At 32.6% G+C, this 22,412-nt stretch overlaps 1 protein-coding gene across 2 annotated transcripts; it reads right to left on the bottom strand.

The window, feature by feature from the left end:
- Positions 1-267: 267 nt before the first annotated feature.
- On the bottom strand, positions 268-16,798 carry LOC106135500 (monocarboxylate transporter 5). 2 transcript variants are annotated; one of them, XM_013335822.2, is made up of 8 exons: positions 16,658-16,798; positions 5,893-6,086; positions 3,776-4,046; positions 3,279-3,481; positions 2,688-2,973; positions 1,620-1,786; positions 1,058-1,223; positions 268-897 (listed from the first exon to the last, which is right to left on the bottom strand). In XM_013335822.2, the coding sequence occupies exons 2-8, from the start codon at positions 6,025-6,027 to the stop codon at positions 548-550; spliced, it is 1,578 nt and encodes a 525-aa protein (XP_013191276.2). In that variant the 5' UTR covers positions 6,028-6,086; positions 16,658-16,798; the 3' UTR covers positions 268-547. The 2 variants fall into 2 exon arrangements, with proteins under 2 accessions (XP_013191276.2, XP_013191275.2); XM_013335821.2 differs by lacking the exon at positions 16,658-16,798 and adding an exon at positions 10,201-10,358.
- Positions 16,799-22,412: the final 5,614 nt, after the last annotated feature.

Here is a 22,412-nt window from a genome sequence, read left to right as displayed (position 1 = left end):
CAATACACACTAGATATGATATAACTAAAAATAGCACTGTATTTAATGTAAACAACAGATGCAACTCAAACTCCGCGCCAAAATGGAAAACAGTTGTGCCAATCTAACAACAACAAAAAAAACAAAAATTTGAATTTGGAACCATAAATAAATAATCCATTCCCGATACTTTTCTGACTGAATGTATTGATATATTTCGTTTTTTTATACTAGTGATGACGGCAAACGCACGCAGTGAATAAATTATAAACGAAAACAAAAACAAAGGAAGGTAAAAATACATTGTTTATTAGACTAGTTCGCGTAATTACACTAACCATTATTTCACATAACTGGGACATATATAGTTTTTGTTCTCTCGAGTACATTATATTTCACTAATTACTTACTATTATTAACTGCTTACTGGTATCACTTAAACGTGCACATAAATTTGCACTCACAGCCTTACAAATTCTTAGGTTAATTATAGTTTTTGTCATTCACATCTCTTAACAGCACAGAAATTATTTACTATATCGAGTCCATTGTTTACTTAACACTAATACTAAGACATTTGAATTTCTTCAAGTTTTTTCTTCTTTTTTCTTTCTTGCATGTGCAATAGCAGCATATCGGGTATCCACATTATTAATAGTATGACTAGAAGTATATTTTGCGCTGTGATGCAGATGATGTAACTCTCAGTATAATCTCTTACCCATCCTAAGAAATAGCCTGCTGGTGGCACAATGAGCCCCATAGTCAACATACCCAGGCCCACCGCGGCCGGCACCTGGTCCATTCGGCAGTTTTCGGATATAGCAATATTTCTGGCTACTATGATCATGCTTCTGCCAAACCCGTAAAAACTGGACATCATGATTAAAACCGTCAGTTCCGATTGATACGCCAATACTGAAAATAGAGTTAAATAATAATGAAAATATTTAGGTACAACATAGAAATAAAAACTCGAAGTATTATTCAGATTTTTGTGACAGCAAGCAAAAGAAAACTTTCTACTGTTAAACTCTTTCTAAATAATAAACAGAAAGACAATTAAGCAAAATCTTACTCTGTCTAGCAACGATGAGCCAAACGCACGTCATGATGAGCATCCACCTGGCCTTAATCCTGAACTTATCCTGGAATATCGGCAGGATGAGGCGGCCCGCGATATCCGCCGCTGCCACGGCTGACATGCATATTGCTGTCTTTTCTTTATCTAACATCGCTGCTTTCTGAAATATCATTGTTTTTTTTTTCAGTAAAGTAGAAAACGGACACTCTAAACATTTTGTAGGGCACAAAGAAACAAACGCGAGAGTAGCGCAACCTTTCCTTGATTCAGATATAACCGGATGGTGGGCATGGGCATGGATGGGATAGTGGGGGGAAATAATTTATTATAGTCATGTATTTTGTTTGTTGTTTACGATAAATACTTTGTGTAACATCTTCCGTTAAAAAGAAATATATATATAATCCATATTAAATCATGGTAAAACCTGCAATAGACGAATCTGCCTATTTCCTTTGTTTTTTCGATTTCGATTTTTACGACATCCATAAAAAAGAGATGGAGTGGACCTATTTACAGAGCCAATACGGTAAAAATTACTTATTACTATATTTACCTGTAAGAACAGTGGGTACAGCATACTGAAGTTTTGTATAGAGGTAACAGCTAGGGCTGTGCCGAATAGGATATTTAAAAAACGAGGGCTTGACAAAAGCGATATATCGAATAGAACGTAAATTTTGTGCAGTAACCCACTTTTCTTCGGCTTATCTCCTTTTTTATCTAAAACAATAATGCAATGGGTTAGATATTTTTATACACTCGAAGAACAGAGTACAACAATGCAAATTATTTTACCTAATACAAAATTAGTGCGTGATAAGAGAGAAAATAAAATACAGGATAGTAGGTATATGAAATCGATTGCGTAAAAACAATACCCAAACTCAAACGCAAAATATCATATCAGTGAAAATTACATAAATATAAGTAAATATAAAACTGTTCAAAACGGTGAAGTAAATTAATTATACATATTTTAAAATATACTTTCGATTTATCTACAGCATTGGGTCATACATGTGTTTGTAAACAGCGCAATCAAATGTACTCTGAACTTTGATAACAATTCGAAATATTCCTTTTGATTTCACAATGCTTTGTGATGTAATGTTAATTTAACAATTTCAATGTTACTATAGACTATAACTATCTGTTTGTGTTTTCCAACTATGTGTCGAAATTCTTTCACTGATTACTTTTTATTGCTTACTTGTTTCATTGATCTCGCTTATCAAATCGTAAAATTTAAGTTGGTATAAAAATCCAATATTATCACAATTATGATATCTTAGTTATTAAAAGTCTTCACGGTCAATAGCCTACCTGACACCAATATCCCTTGAAATATTGTGATACATTACATGTTATATTATTACGTCTTTATCTCTTGCGGTTTAGACAGAGCTAATTATGGTTTCAGTAATTAACTGTGACATCCACAGTTGAACAAGTAACCTAAGTAATTGCAGCTTCCACTTACAGTAACAAAAATAACTTTTTTTTAGTATAAATTAAGTTTAGTACTAAAAATGCAAGATCAATTTTGCTTAAAGCATGCTAAAACAAGCGAACTTGTCTACAATAGAAAATGCAGCAGATAATTTTCAGCACGGATACTCACCAATACCGTTTGCTTTGGACAATGCGAGTTTTTCACCATTCAATTCTTTATGGCTTTCGCTTTTCTTGTTCACTATGCTCAGATTTTCTTTGTCATTTCCGTTCAAAGTTGGCTCAGTTGCTCGCCTTCCATTATTTTTCAATTCTCCAAACGCCTTAGAATCTCTTCTTATAACTATATTTTTATGTTTGTCTTCTAATAAATGCAGATTCTCGTCTAAAGGTACTTCTTCTTCTACTTTTTTCATGTGCCATTCTACTGGCTGGATTAACAAAACACCCCCGATCTATAAAAAATAATATAAAATACAGTCATATATTACGATTGAAGATATCTTTATAATATATGAAAAGTCTAGCTGTAACTAAAGAGCAAAAGTATCATCAACAAACAGATCAAAAAAAATACCTAGATACATCAAACGATCTCAATCACAAATTACACATATCCATACTCACAAAACATATCTACCCACGTAACACGATATGGTTTTAGTTATCAACATTTCAAACATGTACGAAAATAGGCCTAACGTTACCCTTTCTACACATTTACAATATGACATGGGTACGTGAATATTAAGATACTTACGCCATGAAGGCTGAGGCCGGACAAGATCAAACAGGCTCCTTGGAAGCCGTAATTTTCCAGAAGGTACCGCACTAAGTGGGGCATCAATGTCTGGCCGACACCTGTGCCCACGTTGGCTAAACCCACCGCTCTACTCTTCTTTAACTTAAAATACGCATTTATAGCCACAAACGATGAGTTTTGAATGAACCCTAGACCTAATCCTGAAAACAAATTTGGTTGTTAATTAAAAGCTATAAAATCAGTATATTTGAAAAATTTACGCTTTCCTATTCAATATTATGCATTATACATACATTTTACTTTATTTTAATTTTATATTAATGTTATAAAGAAAAGTTAGTAACTTTGATAAGTTGTTATAAGAGCTAATCTTAGTAAAGTACTGAACTAATCATGAAATTTCTTTGACCGTTAAAAAGGTTTATTTATCCAATGTATTTACTATAGGCGAAGCCATGACTTTTTCTAATACGAGTAAGCCTTTATTTCCTTACCTAATAAAACACCATAAGTTAAAGTCAAATGCACTATATTAGTTGAGAATCCACTTAAAAATATTCCTGATGTACAGGAGACTGCGCCAATCACAGCAACGGTTCTCGGTGACGTCACCTTTATAATGGCGCCCGCTATTGGCCCCCCAAAATTGGTGACAAATAACATTGTACTCAATACCACAGCAGCACCTTGGGTTCGATGACCCATGGCTTCTAATGCATCCCCATATAATAAACTAAATAATGACAGCATCGATTGATTGAATATCTGAAAAAATACTTGATTTCAGAAAGCTTATAAATATTTCTTAGTTATGAATAATGATAAGATCCATTTTAGTATATTTTAAACAGAATGAATACGTAACAATCAGCATATTTTAAAACAGAACTTCATAATATGCAAAAAGCCCTGAATATTTATCATTGAGAAAACTGAACTTCTATCTAAAGTTTACTTAATTGATTCAATAATTTACACCAAGCAAAAGGAAATATAAAGAACGAATGATTTATTTTAATACAAGATGAACTATCGGAATTACAATAGAAAATCAATTCCGATTACCGGGATTCCAAGAAGGCATAATTAAAATGTTAGCTTTCTGAACTTGTGCTAGAATTTTTTTACAATTGAATATTTTTTTTTGTAAATATATAAAAAGACGTAAAAATATAAAGAAATGAATAAAGTACATTCAAATACCCAGTAATGAAGGTCTGTCCTACATCAACAACAGATAAATGGACAGTCCATACCACAAAATCATAAATAAATCGGCCTTCGGGTTAACTTGCTATCTACAAGAGGAGATAATAGTAAAAGAATAATATTATCCTTATATTTATACAATTTTATCGAAACTCAAAGGTTTCAAAACACAATGACGTAAATACTTATAACGGTGCGATGAAACTTGTGGTTAGTAACAATAAAAAATAGTTTTTACTCGTGCTTTCACTTCCAAAGGGAATTCTACGAAATAATAAATACGTACCTACGTTAAGAAAGTTAACTCGTAGTTTAATTTCAACAATATCCATTTTGTATCAATATTGTTGAGACTACTCGTATTGGTTCTGTGTAAGTATAAAATAAATAAATAAATATATACGGGACAAATTACACAGATTGAGTTAGCCTCGGAGTAAGTTCGAGACTTGTGTTACGAGATACTAACTCAACGATACTATATTTTATAATAAATACTTATATAGATAAACATCCAAGACCCAGGCCAATCAGAGAAAGTTCTTTTCTCCTCATGCCCTGGCCGGGATTTGAACCCGGGACCTCCGGTGTCACAGACAGTGCGTACTACCGCTGCGCCACAGAGGCCGTCACAAGTATACACCGAGGGAATACAGATGTGAATTTATTGTATGTACCTACATATTATTTGTAGGTGTATAATTTGAGAATGGCATTCACCTTTGGCGTTATGTATACTTGGATATTAGTATCACAAGTTTGAAATAACCTATTAAAACAATTACTTACACAGCTCTCTCTTTTTAGCTTACTATGTTTTGAAAGAAAACTTTTTTCTATAAAAGCAATTTACTTGTTAGTAATTTAATTGATGCGTTTATACCTAGAAGAAAACTCTTCGTATCGTAATTGACTGATCTTTATCGAATCGCAGACAAATTGAAACCTTTTTATCTTCAGATATTGTTATCCAAGTATCTGTTATGTTTCAATTACGAAGCGCTTCCAGCTTTTCGTAACAGCCTAATCAGACGGGCTATATTTATCGAAGAGAACTATTTTTTTACTATAGTACCCTTATTTCGAAAGTTAGCTTAGCTGAATCCTGATTCTTACTTCATAGTTAATAATATAAGTATGTCCTGTGGTATTCTTTGTAGATCCGTACGATATTACTTCAATAATCTTCGATATTGAAGTTCAAGTTACGTAATATTTTTTCTTAAATTAAAATTATGAACAGAACTTTTAAGCAGAGAGTTTATTTTCATAAAAGCCTTTTGACATCCTACAACTATGTATAATTTTTTATTTTATTTTTGCTTGTAATAACAATCACAATTTCTAAAAATATCCCGTCTGCAGAGTTCCTAAGCTGATGAAGTCAATCGATGGTACTTACATTAGAAAGTGCTGCTCCTATTAGGACCATCCACCCCCACCCTCCATCGGGGGGTATTAATTTTGTAACTTTCTGATATTTCTGAGTTACCATTGCGCTTTTTTCCGTAGACATTTTACGTAAATCCTTATCCATTTTGCATAATATTTATATTTTGAACGTTTATTTGTACCATGTATTATTCTTTGTCTTATCTGAAAGAGAAAAACATGATAAATAAATTGGTAATATAACGTGTTGTGTACCTTCATTCAATAACACAGATACCACATGTTTTGCTCATCGGATAATATCTATCATCGGATTTTTCCTATCTGTGTAGGAAAGTGTCAAATAACGGCTTTAGCATAATGAACAACACTCATGTGGTCTACAATAACTAGGCTTACATCGAGGAACCTCAAACTAATGATTATGGTTAACTACGATGAAAACATTATGATTAAAAACTACTTATATGAAAATATCTAAAAACCCGAGCAAGCTTGCTTACTTGGTAGGAATTAAACCTTTTTTAATAGATATTACGTTACAAAAATTGCTAAGACCTCTCAGACCTGATTAAAATGGTACTTGTATATTGAAAGGTAAAGGTGTTTTGTCTCGTTGTTTGCAGATTTCTTGTTCGTAAATATAAAAAAGAATAGGACCACTCCATCTCTTTCCCACGGATGTCGTAAAAGGCGCTTATGAACTTGGTATTCTTCTTATAGGCGATGGGCTACCAACCTGTCACTATTTGAATCTCAATTCTATCATTAAGCCTAACAGCTGAACGTAGCCTATCATTCAAAACTGCTATATATAGACGTGATTATATGAATTAATGAATGAATATTTCTTAATATGTTATTTTTAATTTGGCAGATATTTTTATTAGTACTTGTTTGTGAGATACTTAAGTGATAAAAGAAACTATCAGTTTATAACGATAAAATATACTACTACAGTTTCTTTTTTTATTTTTGTTGCTGTTAAATTGATTTGATAGTAATGTAATAATGTAATACAAGCAACTAGGGTGTGTCAACGAGTCACAGATAAGTGATTGATAAAGAAGTTCAGGATTCGACCCATTTATCTCAAGTCACACAAAAGTGTTGTGAACGGAAAAACGACATATTTAGCCGCTTGAATTTAACGCAATTTTATGTTAATTTCTTTATAAAAGTACTGTTTGATTATTGTACTTAACAATCATTTATATTAATTAAATGTACAAATTAAAAAAAAAAAACAAAGAACGTTAGTGCTCTTTTTTCTGTATTGAATTAAAATTACTTATATAATACAAATACTCGTATTGGTAAAACTTGTTTTATAAGTTGTATTTAAGGTCTGCATTAAAGTTAACTCTGACGTCTGCCTTGCTCTCTCAACATATTCTTTATAACATTATCGCAATCAGTTTTTATATCGAATTTGATGCAAATGGATCTGAAGCCGAGTATGTAAGGAATCGGCTATCGTGACACATGCATACTTTAAGGCAAGATCAAGGGCAATGGAAGACGATGGACGACTTTTTTTATCTTACTTATAATACTCATGATTGAAGCTATAGAATTAAAAATATACTGATTAAAATACTGATCACAAGTTATGAAATTAAAGATTACTCGTTACAATAATATTGCCTTGCCTTTCCTAACGTTTACTTTCACGATAAGATTACAAGAATAGCGCAGATTATTTCAAGAACGTGGTCAAAGACCGGCTTCAAACCGGATTTAATGTAGTTATTATCGAATAATTTTAATGAACAGTATGTAAAAATATAAATAAAAGATTGATTGAAGTTAAAAATAATTAAATTGAAAGCTTATGCCGTCATATATTTTTATAATTTTGGTAGCATCCATCGCTGTTTTGTTTCAGTATGGCATAAAGCAAAATAATACAACAAAGTAATTAATTCCTGGTCTTCGTTATTCTGACAGATATCTTTTGTTTATTTACCTAACCTGTGGTCTATTTGCAAAAAAATTGAGAACCCAAACAATTTTAGTTTACAGAATGCATTAATGAAAATCCCCAAAAAACTCTTAAACACTTTTCACATCAACGGTGAGATTACACGTCAATTGATATTTTCCACAACGATATCAAATAACCTAAAAATTAATATGATGTGATTATCTCCGGCAGGTATTTTAAACGTAGACCAGGTTATCTATAAATAAGGATAATTTTGCCATTGTAAACAAGTTTTAAATCAGACAAAAGATTTACTTTGCGCCCTCGAAGTAGCGAAAAAGAGCTAGGAATAAAACTAATACTGATAATATTTACGAATTTATTATCAAGTTATATATCCCACTTCGCATTATTAGTGTTGTTACCAAATTGAGGCATGTTACGCATAATTAGAGTAACAAATCATTAGTACGTGTAACGCGCGGAGCGTGAATGTGAAAGCGTTGCCGTATCAAATAACGTTGTCATAGGAACTAATATACCTACATTTATTGTAAAATATCAGGAAATGAGTAACACGTAGTTAGTGATAACGATGTTATATCCACCGAAAACAGTTGCAACTTAATGTATAAGGTTATCTTGACACGTCACTAGATATAACCGATCACATTTCGTAAACGTGTTTTATAGTGCAATCTGGGTTCTTTTATATATGATGACAATTTTCCTGTTTTATGAATCATTTATAAACTAAATAGGATGGGAATCGGTTTTATCCCTTGTTCTACACGAACTTCAAAAATAGCTAATTTTATTTTTACAATTTTTTATTAAATTTTGGCAAATTCTTTTAATTGGTATGCTGTACGAGTACACTTCGATCAAATGTGCTGCTGTTCATAATTTCAACTTTATACTCATTACTAAAATATCCACCATTAAAGCTGAGGAAGCTTTAACATGTCACCAAATTAGTTTTCTTTTTATGATTGCTTAATTTCTAATTCCCTAATTCCCTTATGCAATACCACAGCACAAGACATAATACCTATATTGTACTCAGTAAAAATTCATAAAGACATAACATTAAACACGGGATGTGAATCACAAGTTTGTATTGCAATTATCATAACAAAGGCCCGTGCTCACTGCGACGTCACTCATGACGACATTCGATCATAATCGGGACATTATAATAATGTCACGAACATTTATTTAACACCCGAATTTTGTTTTGCTGTGGTTTTAAGTGGAGGATATTATTTTAATATATGACAATTTTAACGCCAAAATGACGGCTATGTGGTTTCTGGTACTTTACAATAGGATCACTCTATCTCTTTCCCATGGATGATGTAAAAGCGACTAAGGCAGTGAGAATCCATCTAGCGCAGCTTTTACTATGATCTAATATTGGTTAGGTTACCCCGTTAAGGTTGCCATGGTTACACGGAAGTTACTTTGTGTATAAATCTGACTTAGAAGGAAAAATACCAACGCTAGAAGATAGTTCTGCGTGCTACATATTTAACAAATGAAAAAAAATATATTTTTATCAAAATAATAAATATCGTTGTTTTAGTAAAATAAGAATTATCAAACATAGGTCAAATGAGTAAATTTTTGCAGCTTTATTCTTCTTCCTCTTGTTGTTAGTTCCGGTTACATCTCTATCTTTCTAGAGAGTCCGGGGTGCGCCTTTACGGAATGAATTGGGTGAGTTACGAAGCAAGGGAACTCAACTTATATTAGATCATGGTTACTCATTCAATTACCTGAATGTGCAGGTTTCCCCATGATTTATTTCCTCATCGAAGAAGCACCGGTTAGTACTCAAACTAATGTATATAACTCAGAAAGGAGTCATTATTACATCGCCACATTTGAACCTGTGGCCAACACGCATCCTATGCGCCGGGCACCTATACCGTTCGACCGCCGACGTTCGATGCAAGTTATTCGATATTTAAATATTTTTCTTTTAAAATTTTATGAAGACTTGCTGCTTATTCAAAGTATTTAAAAAATGTATTATTTTTTTATATAATTTAGGTGATAAATGTTAACAAGAACTGAACACTTTTTAAATTGATTATATTACTAACCAGTTCAAAGGCATTAGTTTAACCTTCATGAGATAGATAATTGGCCTATCATGAGATAACAATTCATAAATATTCGATAATTAGGCTAAAATATTCAAGGAACTTGATAACAATGCAAAATCTTCCACCACATGGCAATATACGCGTTAGTAAAAACGAAATATGTAGGCAAAAATATAATGAAAATGATTGAGAATCAAAATATATAGTTTTTTTTATTAATAATTTACAAAAAAACGTTAAAAAATAACGGTTAAATATAAAATGTGGAAAAAAGACTTACTTAGTTCATATTTTCAGTCACAATTTCTTTTATGTTTAATCTATCACTTAACTCTATGTCACTAAGTTTGGGTCATCTAAATAAAATATAAATATGTCTGTCCGCATTGGCTTCACAGCCGTCAATGGACAATGACACGTTGTACAGACCGCAAACATGCGATAAAAACTTCGTAATTTTATAAGTACGTATTACAACGTAAAATGTGCCATGTGATTCCCGGCTCTTCGGGATAGGACAATGGGAAAACATGAAAATATCAAGTATTTTTCTATGGATCACAGCTGTTAATATGTAGCAATACTGTAAGGTATATAGCTGTATCCTTTCCAAATTTAGATAAACAATACAAATATACTAAAGAATACCATGGTTTCTCGCAGATGATAGCAGCAGCGGCGACTATTCGTAATTAAAGTTTCGGCCAGTTTCCCTGTCCACAGGGTTATGGAGGTCAGACGGGAGTTGTAACATGTCTTCTTCTTAATTCCAAATTGCTCGTGGCAGATTTTAAGACGTCTGGTAGTCTTAAAACTACAATTTTTTTAACAGAAATTTCTTTATATATAATTTTATTAGCTCACACATAAATTATGGAAACACCATAAAAATTATTAATAAATATTGATGAGCTTGCATTAAGGGAGTTCAGAATGTGGAAAGAAGTATGGAGGGATCATAGCAAGAAGAAAGATGTAGTCTCTGCTTACATAAAATGACGCCGATTTAACTTATGTAAAATATGTGTGTGTATTTTGCTTCACAGTCACTTCACAAGCATCATGTGAATTAACCATCTAATTTACCCACACAGTCATTACAGTATTAGTGACGTCACAAGCAACAGGTTGTAACCGCGTAATGTTGGTTTGTGCTGTAAAGTACATACTCATGAAAATTTGTGATAATAGTTCGCGGGCCATGTGTTTTATATGTCAAAAATTATTATGGTCGTTCTTTTAAACATGGAACATCTGTTCGTGAAAATTAAAATTAACAGAACTAGTGAATTACTTTAAGCGGTAATAATATCTAACTAGAAATCATCTATCCACATTACGAGTATTACGTCTAATCGTTTTTTTTTTTCCTATTTTTCTTCAAATAACAGTAAAATCATATTTTGTAAAGTTTATCATAGAAGTTCATAAGAATCAAACTTTATAAATTAAGTGAAGAAATAACTATTTTTTATTTATTTTAGGTCATTGTGCTCATGGAAAGATGTTCTTCCAATGCGAGAGGCTATCAAGTTTGATAGAATATAGCTACATTCAGTATCAAATAATAAAAAACGCATACAAAAATATCTTAATCATTATTCATTAATTCATTCATATAAAAGAGCCAGCAGTCTTGGAAGTGAGATAGGCAACGTTCAGTTAATTGGCTAAATAATTAAATATTTCAAAATATAAAATTAATAATAGTAGATGAGTTTAATGTTTAATCATAAAATTGCCTATATTGTACATAGGAAAATCATACGTCATTTTAACATAATTTAAAGATGAACCTTTAAGCATCTGATTGGATGTGTTGTAAAAAGAAGTTATTTTTAATAAAACGCGTAGTTTGCTTTGTCTTCTGAGGATAAGATAGTTATGTTTTGAATTCAATATATAGTGATAAAAATTGTTTTCGACGCGACAGTTTATATAATTGAAAATAATAAACGGTGAGGTCACAAAGACAAAGTTACAAAGAACGATTTAGGTAACTAATAAAATACTTCTTTGTGCTTTTGTACTTTAGTCAACTTCTACTTATAGTACTCGCAGTGGTCTATTTATTTAACCAAACATTAAATACCTTAATATAACAATAAAATTTGATTGATTCAATATTTATTGTTATATTAAAATATCTTAATATAACAATAAATAAAGAAATCGCTAGAAAAAAATACATGATATATCTAGAGTAAACTAACGACCTTGAAGGAAGTAATGTGTTTTTTTTTCGGATTTGTTTCAGATCTTTACGTAGATCATATAGAAAATGTAGACCCTGCCTACCTCTCTAAGAAAGAGGGGTGATTTTAATTTGTACCTCTAAAGGACGTCCACGGCTCAGCTCTCGTGATATTATTATGTAAAGATGAAAGAAAAAGGCTATATAGCCTTTAGTCTTTTAAAGACTGTTGGCTCTGTCTACCATGTAAGGGATAAAGACGTAATTAAATGTATCTATGTTTGAAAGAAAAGCAATAAATAAAATGATAACCGATTACAGTTCGTTACGAACTGCTAACTGGCTGCTAATGGATTCACCAACTGGACCTTTGCCAAGAGTACGTGGTTGGAAACTTTTAGAGAAAACATGTATCATGGCTGCATTTTATAAATTTATGTCCCCTTTCGCGTATGGCCCCTTGGATAGTTTAGTGTTCAAAGATCATATGTGTAGAGCAGTACTCTAACTACCTTAAAGTAAGAATTATTCATTAACGTTAATTTGTGGCAGTTAAATTTGAGTCAGTTACATATTTAAAACTGTAAAAATACAAAAATATGTTAAAAGTATTTAAGATTTACTGAGATTCCTTATTGATATAGTGATAGTATATATCACTTATTAATAAATAAGTAGGTGTGTTGAACAAAAGAAGTAAAACAATACAGTAGAATAGAAGAATGTTTTTGTATCAAAAAAATGCCATTACAAAAACTAAGTGTCTACTCTTTTTTTATCAAACCCATGTTCTTTTAAAATGTGAGAAAATTATTTATAAGTGTGTTTACACTAAGTATAAATATTTATGTTTTTATTGCTCGGTTAAAGTTTAACCCATAAAAGTAAATTTCTTATATTATCTTCGATATTTTATCATGATAAAAAACTCACCGTATGCTTTATATAAAATATAGACCATTAATCCCAATAGATTTTATAAGAAAGAACAGCACAGAACGTCCCCTTACTGCAAAAACCAACTAAGTGCATGAAATTAAGTTTCGAGAAATTGACGTTTAAAGGTTTGCACTGTCAAATCACTATTAAGATTGTAACCTTTCAAGAATCTGTTCATGTATTTCTAATACTTATTTATTAAGCTTTAAAGGTAATTAGTACAATAAAAGCAAATCCTCGAAATACTAGAATAAATTAAGGAATTAGGGCGAGAGGTGGTGCAAATAAATGGTTTTTACTGTAAAGATTTTTTAACTTTACTACTTAAGTGCCCTAAATATTACTTAATATTGGGTTAGTTGCTTTTAATTTAATATTAAAATAGACCATAACTCACTAAAATGTTACAAATATGTTGGTAAAACGAGTTTAAAACACAATTTTGTCGGCCTTAATACTTTATTATGTATAAAAACAATACCAAATAGTACAATCGTCATCATCAATGTTGTTAAAATAAAAAAACTATTCTTTATTAATTTAACATAACCAAAATCAAATAAAAAACGTCATACAAAAAGTCTGCAGTTTTAGTGGCTGATTCGTTTAGGTCTGAAGATCCTCTACTGTTATCATCTGAAATATAAAATGTGCATAAGTAGTTGTTCTCTGCTAACTTGCAAATACATACATGCATACATACATAAAATCACGCCTCCTTCCCGGAGGGGTAAGCAGAGACTATCCCTTTCCACTTGCCACGATCTCTGCACACTTCCTTCGCTTCATCCACATTCATAACTCTCTTCATGCAAGCTCGGCGGTTTCGGGTACTCTTGACCTGAACCAGGACGACCTTAATTTGATACGTTCGTCTAGGTCTTTCCACTCCGACCTTTCCCTCCACACTCTCCTTGTATATCTGCTTAGTCAACCTGCTTTCATTCATCCTCTCCACATGACCAAACCATCTTAACATACCCTTTTCTATTTCTGTAACTACATTTCACATCATCACATCACAACATTCACTTATCACGCTGTTCCTTATCCGGTCACTCAATTTCACACCCAACATACATCTTAACGCTTTCATTTCCACTGCATTTATTCTGCTTTCGTGCTTCTTTTGCCATACCCAACTTTCACTCCCATACATTAATGTCGGGACCAACACGCCCCTATGCACAGCCAGTCGAGCCTTTTTGGATAGTTTCTGACTGCTCATAAAGGCATGCAAAGCTCCATTCACCATGTTCCCCGCGTTCACTCTCCTTTCAATATCACTATCACACTTGCCATCTGATGTAAACTTTGATCCTAGATATACAAACTCTTTCACTTGCTCAACTTTTTCTCCTCCAATCAAAATATTACATACTGTCATTTCGTTTTCCATTTCAAAAAATCAGTGTTTTAGTTTTACTTACGTTCACTTTCATTCTTTTCTCTTTCAAAGCTTCATGCATACAGTTTATCATCTCCTGTAACTTTTCCGCTGATGACGCCAGTATAACCTGATCGTCGGTATAGCGCAGACATTTGACGAGTAACTCATTCATCCTTAATCCACTTTCAGACTCTTTCAAATCTATCAAACAACTATCCATAAATAGGTCCTCGGCCGCTTCTCCAACACAAATTGAAAAGGCAGTACAACTGACTAGCTAATACGCCTTGTCCTGCTTTTAGCATCTCGACCGACACTCCAGACATAACCAGCAGCCTTACCCGCTTTCAAGTGCTTTCACAATTTCGAACATTTCAATTTCGCCTTCCATCTCATTCTCTTCTTCTTCGCTATATCATAAATTTTTAATATTTCCTTCCTTTTTTTCAAATAAACTTTCAAAATACTCCTTCCATATCTTAACACACATTGTTCTCCTTTCACAACGCTACCATCCTGGCTTCTGATCCTGGTCAGCTCTCTGGTTGTAGTTTTACCTTGGGCTAACCTTACGGATTTCCAGAATACTTTCAGAACTTGCAAATATTCTATTCAATACATAAAATGAATGAACCGATTTAGATATGAAAAGACTAGGAGTCGTCGAAAGCCTAAAAGGCGAGTTAAAGTGAGGTAAGGTGACAGGAGATATGATGCATCATCTCTCCTGTCACCCCAGATGGATAGACAGACAGACGGACAGCGGAGGCTTAGTAATACGGTCCCGTTTTACCCTTTGGGTTCCCTAAAACCCTATAAAAAACCCTAAAAATGATGTACACATATAAATTCACTTTCAAAACCTAACAACTATAGACATTCATTTAAATATCTTTAATTAGCAAATAAATAGCATAGTAACATATATCAAATCTTATCATAAGCACTTATACGAGCACTTACGGTCAACTCCGATGGGCTAGATTCTTCCGCATTTACACTGACTGGGTAGGTATTATTATAGTCACCTAAAAATAAACGATCATCATCACATGCACATTCTTATGTTAGTAGATATAAAAACTGTTGTAAAATATTGTTAACTAGCTGTGCAAATGTGTGCACCGTAATAGGATTAGTTCCTGAGATTATCGCGTTCAAACAAACAAAGAAACAATCTCTTCAGCTTTATAATATTAGTATGATTAAACAAACAAAATAAGCCTTCCCGCCACCCCAGGTCGCACGTAAGTAGGTATTTATCTTAGTAGATGAAAAATTATTTATCGTCAGAAATCATCGGTAAAGTACCTACATGCGTATTATAATATTGTGCTATAGTTAGGTGTAATACAATCAAAATATAGATCATAATAATACATTCCGTTTCAATTTACTAACTAAGTAACAAAATCATTCTTACAAAAATCTAACCTAAAATAATTACATAATGATTTTACTTACCCGCTTTTTTCGTATTATTACTTTCTCCACATACAAGGTTTAACATTTTTCTAGATCTGGAACTCATTACTATAAAATTATACACACAAAACAGCAAATTTAACGATTCAACGCAGACGCACAGTAAGAGTGACGGTTGAAACGCGACTTACACGGTTTTTGTTGACGGGCTGAATGAAATCAAAGTTCAAAGCTTACAAGTAAAGCCAACAAAACTATTTTATTATATTTTTCTTGTAGATAATATTTATTTACGAGGGAAATATGAATCAGTAAAAAGGACTAACAGACTATTAAATATTTCGTAAGTAGGTAACACAGAGAATTTAATCTAACAAGTAACTGCTAAAAGCTTGCTAGTATTGTTAAGTACATTTTTGCAGTACTTGAATAATTTTTTTTTGACAAAATTTAACATGCCAAAACCATTGAAAATACGATAACTGATCTTTTCTGTAAATTTTATTTAAACATTTTATTTAACCACTACACATTATTGTTTTACTGTACAATATTTTCAAAATTACATTGTAAGATATCTTAGCGAAAAGCTAAATCAGTAATGAAGCGTCATATCAAAAAACGGGTTTTACCAGCGTATAGAGCTTGAAAAGGAGATTATGCAGGTGCACTTAACTCAGTTTTGACAAAAAGTGACTTTAATTGGTTTTTGCAGTAAGGGGACGAGAAGAACAAAATACTATTTTTTTAATGTTTGAAATGAAAACTGTGTTAAAAATAATTACTTACCGGTAACTAAAATGCATTGAATAAAACATATTAATATTTGAAAATGTAACAAATGTATGTATCACGCTATCAACAGCTGACTTCGTATCCTTCTCATTCTAAAGGATAATCTTAGCTTCTTGCCCATGACCAGTTATCTAATCTGATAAGATAGAGGACAAACCTAAATATCAAACCTTCAATAGTTGCATAGAGATAGCAGCCATTAAATACCAATATTTTATCAAAATCACGTGTAAATAATGTGCACGCAATCTTTTTGTAAATTAACATAAATGAAAAATGGTCAACTAAGGTCAACAATTAGGTCATTAGAAAATTATGAATAAAAAAATGAGAAGTAAAATAATAATGAAAAAAAAAACTAACAATTTTAACTCATTTACTCTTAACCTACAGAATACTCAAGCAATAGTTATAAGTCTCATTAATTTGAGGGCCCTAAGGAATTTTATCATTTTCTCTCCCTTTCGACGTCTGTCCCGATTATATCCTTACCCTACTCGAGAGAGAGTAGCCCGGGCTGCAATTTTTGATCATGATACGGATAAGGACAGTCAGATTTGAGTAAGTCTAACCGCCGCTACCTTTGCACGGGAACCTAACCCATATTGGATCATAGGTATCCCATGGCCTCAATGTAAAAGCCCTAAAATAAATTAAATAACATTGAGACAAGCAATTCCGATTTATTATGAATCTACATTATTTTAAACTTTTTCTGTTTGTTTCTGTTTAATGATGAAAAAAATATTCTATTATTTGTTTTTTAGTTCCTAGCTTATTATTTAACAAAAAAGTATCGCAATAACATCATCATATTATTCAGACATAGACATTATATCTGGTTCAAAGTCTAAAAGCTATCAACCGAGGTATTTTTTCAAACAGTTTTTATGAAATAGAAGTTATCTCTATGTCATGAAGGTCGCTGAGTGAATAATTTATTTTATATAATGGCCTTCGTGGTTTAGTCGTGTACAATAAATGTAAATTTTTGCCCATATTATGTATTCAATATGTTCTAATAAATGACATTGTAATAAGCTGATAAATATTTTTATTACATCCAAACCAACACATCAATATTTTAATATGTATTGCCATCCGTCCGTATTATTCACACAAATTTTATACGTTACACGATGGGATAGCAATCTGACACTATTTGAATCTCAATTCTATTATGAAGCCAAACAGCTGAACGTGGCCTTTCAGTCTTTTCAAGACCGTTGACTCTGTCTACACTGCCAGGAATATAGACGTGGTTACATGATACCGGGAATCACACGGCACAAACAGAACTATGTGCCATTTGTTATAAATGTAACTGAATCGATATTACGAAGATAAACGCGGCAGTTTCCAGCCAGCAGTCGCTTACAATACCGTACGGCTTACCAAGAAAGGGATGTACCCGTGACACAGCCAAATTAACGAGGCCCTCCTTAACTGGGAATTTACATAGGTATGCATGTTCTAGATACTACTGTAGAAGTACCGACTGGATTTAGTGCCTCGAATAGTTTGAGAACTCCAGCTTTAGGCACGCTCTTAGACTGTAATTAAAGACTAGCTTCTTTTGTTTATTGGATTAAATTAACAGTAAATAAATATGTATCAAATAATGTAGATACATTTTTTTGGAACTCTTACGGTGAGGGAATCGTAAGTAAACCTGCACATCCAGGCAGTTGGATGGTATCTATGATCGATATTTTGTAACCCTTCAAAGGTAGAGAGGGTAGATGGAAGCCCCTTCATGTATAAACCTGATTTTCCCAAACCAGGATCTATGAATAAGAAGACTTCGTTAAATTTAACATATTATATAATCACGATCGCGTGTCTGTCTAATCTCACATAACATTCAGACTGGAAAGTGGAAAGTCTTTCTAAACGTCCAAAACTAAACATAGGTTGTTATAGATATACAGCTCATTTAATGCAGTTCTAATAAATACTACGTCATAAATGCAGTCATGCAGACAAGAACAGTAAATAAGTACGAAAAAATATAAATATTAACTTAGTAGGTATTAAAAAACATAATTTAAAATATTTCCTCAATTTCTAAAACGAAAACTTTTGCCAAACAAGATATCAGTTGCAAATTTTGAAGGAAATGAGGACTGGGTAACTTAAATTGAAATTAACTTTAGTATCGATTAATTGATTTATTCGTTTAAGTATTCAATTTCGGGACCGTTGTAAGGCATACAGAATGGTTCTGTAGGAAGCTTAGTACAGAATTCGATTCAACTAATGCCCCCTAATCCAGGACGGTGGCACACAAATGGATGCATTCCGAAAGGCCATGTGCAATTTGCAGTTGGTGATTGATGATAATCCCCGCTGCATCTGCGGACGAAACAATGCACTTGTCTAGCACGAGAAATGGATTTTTTTCACTGTACTTATTTCAACGAAAAGTCTATAGAAATATTACACTATTTGTCATGAATCTGGTAGAAAAATCGAGCATATGTTCCGCGTCCAGTACAATCAACTGAAATTATTAGTTATTTCCTTATTATCTACTTTACTGCATATAGTTATATACTTTTTGATGCTTTTACGGTGAGGAAAAACACCCTGAGGAAAACTTAATAACAGAATGTGATACCATGATCCAATTTTGTCTGATTTACTGATATTTATCAGGTACTCCTTTTTGAATCATAGTCATAGGTTTTCCCGGTTAGTGTCTGATTTTCCCAGAAAGATTTGAGCTTCACATGAACAAAATTAACGGGATTATGAAAATGGTACATAGCAAATAAGTAATTAACAGAACTGCATTTCCAGCTACCTGAAATCTATCAATGCATGTTTTATCACGAAAATACTGAGCCAAAGTAGGATAGTACGAGTAGTTCCTTAATCTATAGCTTCATCCGTATAAGCCAGTCAAACTGTTAATAAGCCACATACACGGTCTTAAGGGATACAACGAGATTTGTATCGAGTCGTGTGCTCGTACGATGCGGTGTAACGAACTATTAATACCTTGGGATCACAATTTGCAGGTATTATGACTATGAATGGGGAGCATCAAGCTCATTTATTGAACATTGTGTTAGTGCATTGAAAGTGTACAATAGACGGATTAATAATTAAATTGAAAGTACAATTTAATTAGGTACCTGGACGTTATTTGAAGCTTGACTCCTGTGGGACAAGTTAAAGGTAATGTGTATCCATTCAACGTTTTGGGATAAATATGAATGTAAGTAATATTTTTGTAAAAAGAAATATATAAGACTAAGTGCTTAAATTAGTAACGTCTTAAAACCACGCTTCGTTCAGAAATCAGAAAAAACTGAATTACAATCAGCCGGCGGCATTAAAAGGACGGGTCGTCTCGGAATGTTGCTAAATCTTCCGAGATGCGCTATAGGAAATGTTCTCTTTATCTTACACGATCCTGCTTCCGAACGTACCTTCCGCCCCCGTTCCGCCCCAGCGCACTATACACCGGAACTGACAAGGATTTATTTAAATAAAACATGGCTACATTTTTCTGGCTAGATATTATCATGTAAGAACGTACTTACGCGATTGTTGAAGTAAGCGACTCGTTATTGTAAAAAGCAACGGTGATTTATTTTTAGTTTTAAATGGAAATGCGAGAATAAGGATATGAAATATATATGTTGTTTGAAATTATTTAAAGGCAATATAAAGAAACTTTCTCTACATATCTGTATTTCAAAACTTAAGGTTCGTTTAGGACTGCTACTAGATAAACTTAACTGTATTTATCATATTTAAATAATATTATTAAGATTCAACATATGTACATCAAGAAGGTGGCTATCCTTTGATTCCATTGATGCGCAAACAAGTGCATGTAGCCATAGGAATAAAAGCGACTTGTTTGGTGAACGACTAACTTTTTGAAAGACCAACTTTGTAGACGGCCGTACATTCGTGGTTTTTACTAAAATGTTAACAATACCGTCTGATTCCCTTTCATATATTTTTTCGCTCCTGTGTCGTTTAGCAATTAAAAGAAAATCATAAATCTAGTACGAGTAGTAGGTATAATAATATGTCCGAGAGTAATATATAAGTTACTTTACTAATAGGCATATATTGTTTTCAGATTACATATGTATTCTCTACATCCAGTTAAAAGACCAAGAGCAAATAAAGAAAAGGCGGATCTTGTATATAAAGTAAATAAAAAAATAATTTTAAATCCGTCCCAAATACCATGTTCAATGCACATATACATGTACTAATCGACAAATGAATAGGTTGTTAATTTTTACCTGTTCTCAATTGCACTATGTTTCTGGGTACTTCAAATTCAAATAAATCGTTTCATAGTAACATAATTATTACAACTTCTTACTTTTAATAAAAAGCTACAAGTTGTAAATTTCCGCAGACTGCAAGCACGTAATTTCTATATATACATATTAACGATGCAACTATTCAATAAATAACCGAAGTTTACACAAGCAGACTCGGCAATTCTGTCAACATTATACCTACACAGTACAGCTTTGATGTCAGCGATTCTAGTTGACCTATTCATTGATCTCTCGTACAATTATTGGAGCTTGCAGTGCATAGACACGTTCGAAAGCTGATAGAGGGATGAGGGAATATATTTTAGTACAAACATATAAACGTACAATTTTGTTTTGCAAATGTTTAGTTCGGGTCCACCGATAGTTCTGTATAAAACAGTAGTGTTCCGATATTTTCTATAATTCTTAAATAATTATTGATTTAGAAATTATTCGTAAATATTTCGTTGAGTTCCTTTCTTTGAAATAAAGATAATTATGTAATTTCAAAGTTCAATAAAAAAGGCGGTCTAAACCTACCGCAAATCTTTTTAACGTAACTAAGGAAATGGAGTAGTAGGTAAATGAAGATAATCATGGATAAATTACAAAATTTAAAATATTTTTCATTCTGCTTGCTTGCCATAAAAGAAATAATAATTAAAAAATAAAACAAAGTTTATTGATTTAAAAGTAGTATTAGTAGTAGTAGTTTAAATCTTTAAAAACGTTTTGAAGATTTAAGAGAATTCAACTTATAAATATGATGTATTTCGTTCGGGACTACAAATCAGACCACCCAAACTGTCGATAGCTGAAAAGCTTGTCCTCATTCAAAGTAACAGTAAAATTATAAATATATGTTTTTGTGGCAAATGCGACTGGTGGTATGTACCTTGTACTAAATCGGAGACGTTCTAGCAGAAGGTCAGGTCAAGAATACCTAGCTTGCATGAAGAGAATTATGAATGTGGATGAAGTGAAAGGAGTATGCAGTGAAGCGGAATAATATAGTTTTTACCTACCCCTCCGGGAAAGAGAGTTTTGTATGTATATACTGATGGCCTAGGCGCCACATTTCCTGCCAAGAATTCTAGAAGTGCCTACGGACATACTATATACTAAGAGTGATGTCGCATACATTCATGACTGTACGTGTATCCGAACTGCTCCAAGCCGTTAACTACAGTGTACACTAGCACTAATCACTTAAGTGGGAGCGTGCGGTTGACAGCACCAAAATCCAAAGGAGACTCTCTATCGGCGTAAATTTACAATCAGATACTAACAGTATCGATTTTGATATAGGTATGTATATCTCATCGCAATAACTTAAGCAGATACATCTTTCCTGCATTCGTCTTTAGCTTCAGCCACATCATAACACTCTTCAAGAAAGCGCGACGTTTAAGTATTTTATAATAATATTTTTTAATGTAATAATAATTTGTTCG

This window comes from Amyelois transitella, chromosome 3, assembly GCF_032362555.1.
Source record: "Amyelois transitella isolate CPQ chromosome 3, ilAmyTran1.1, whole genome shotgun sequence".
Taxonomy (NCBI): Eukaryota; Metazoa; Arthropoda; class Insecta; order Lepidoptera; family Pyralidae; genus Amyelois; species Amyelois transitella.
This window is presented reverse-complemented; position numbering and strand designations above follow the sequence as displayed.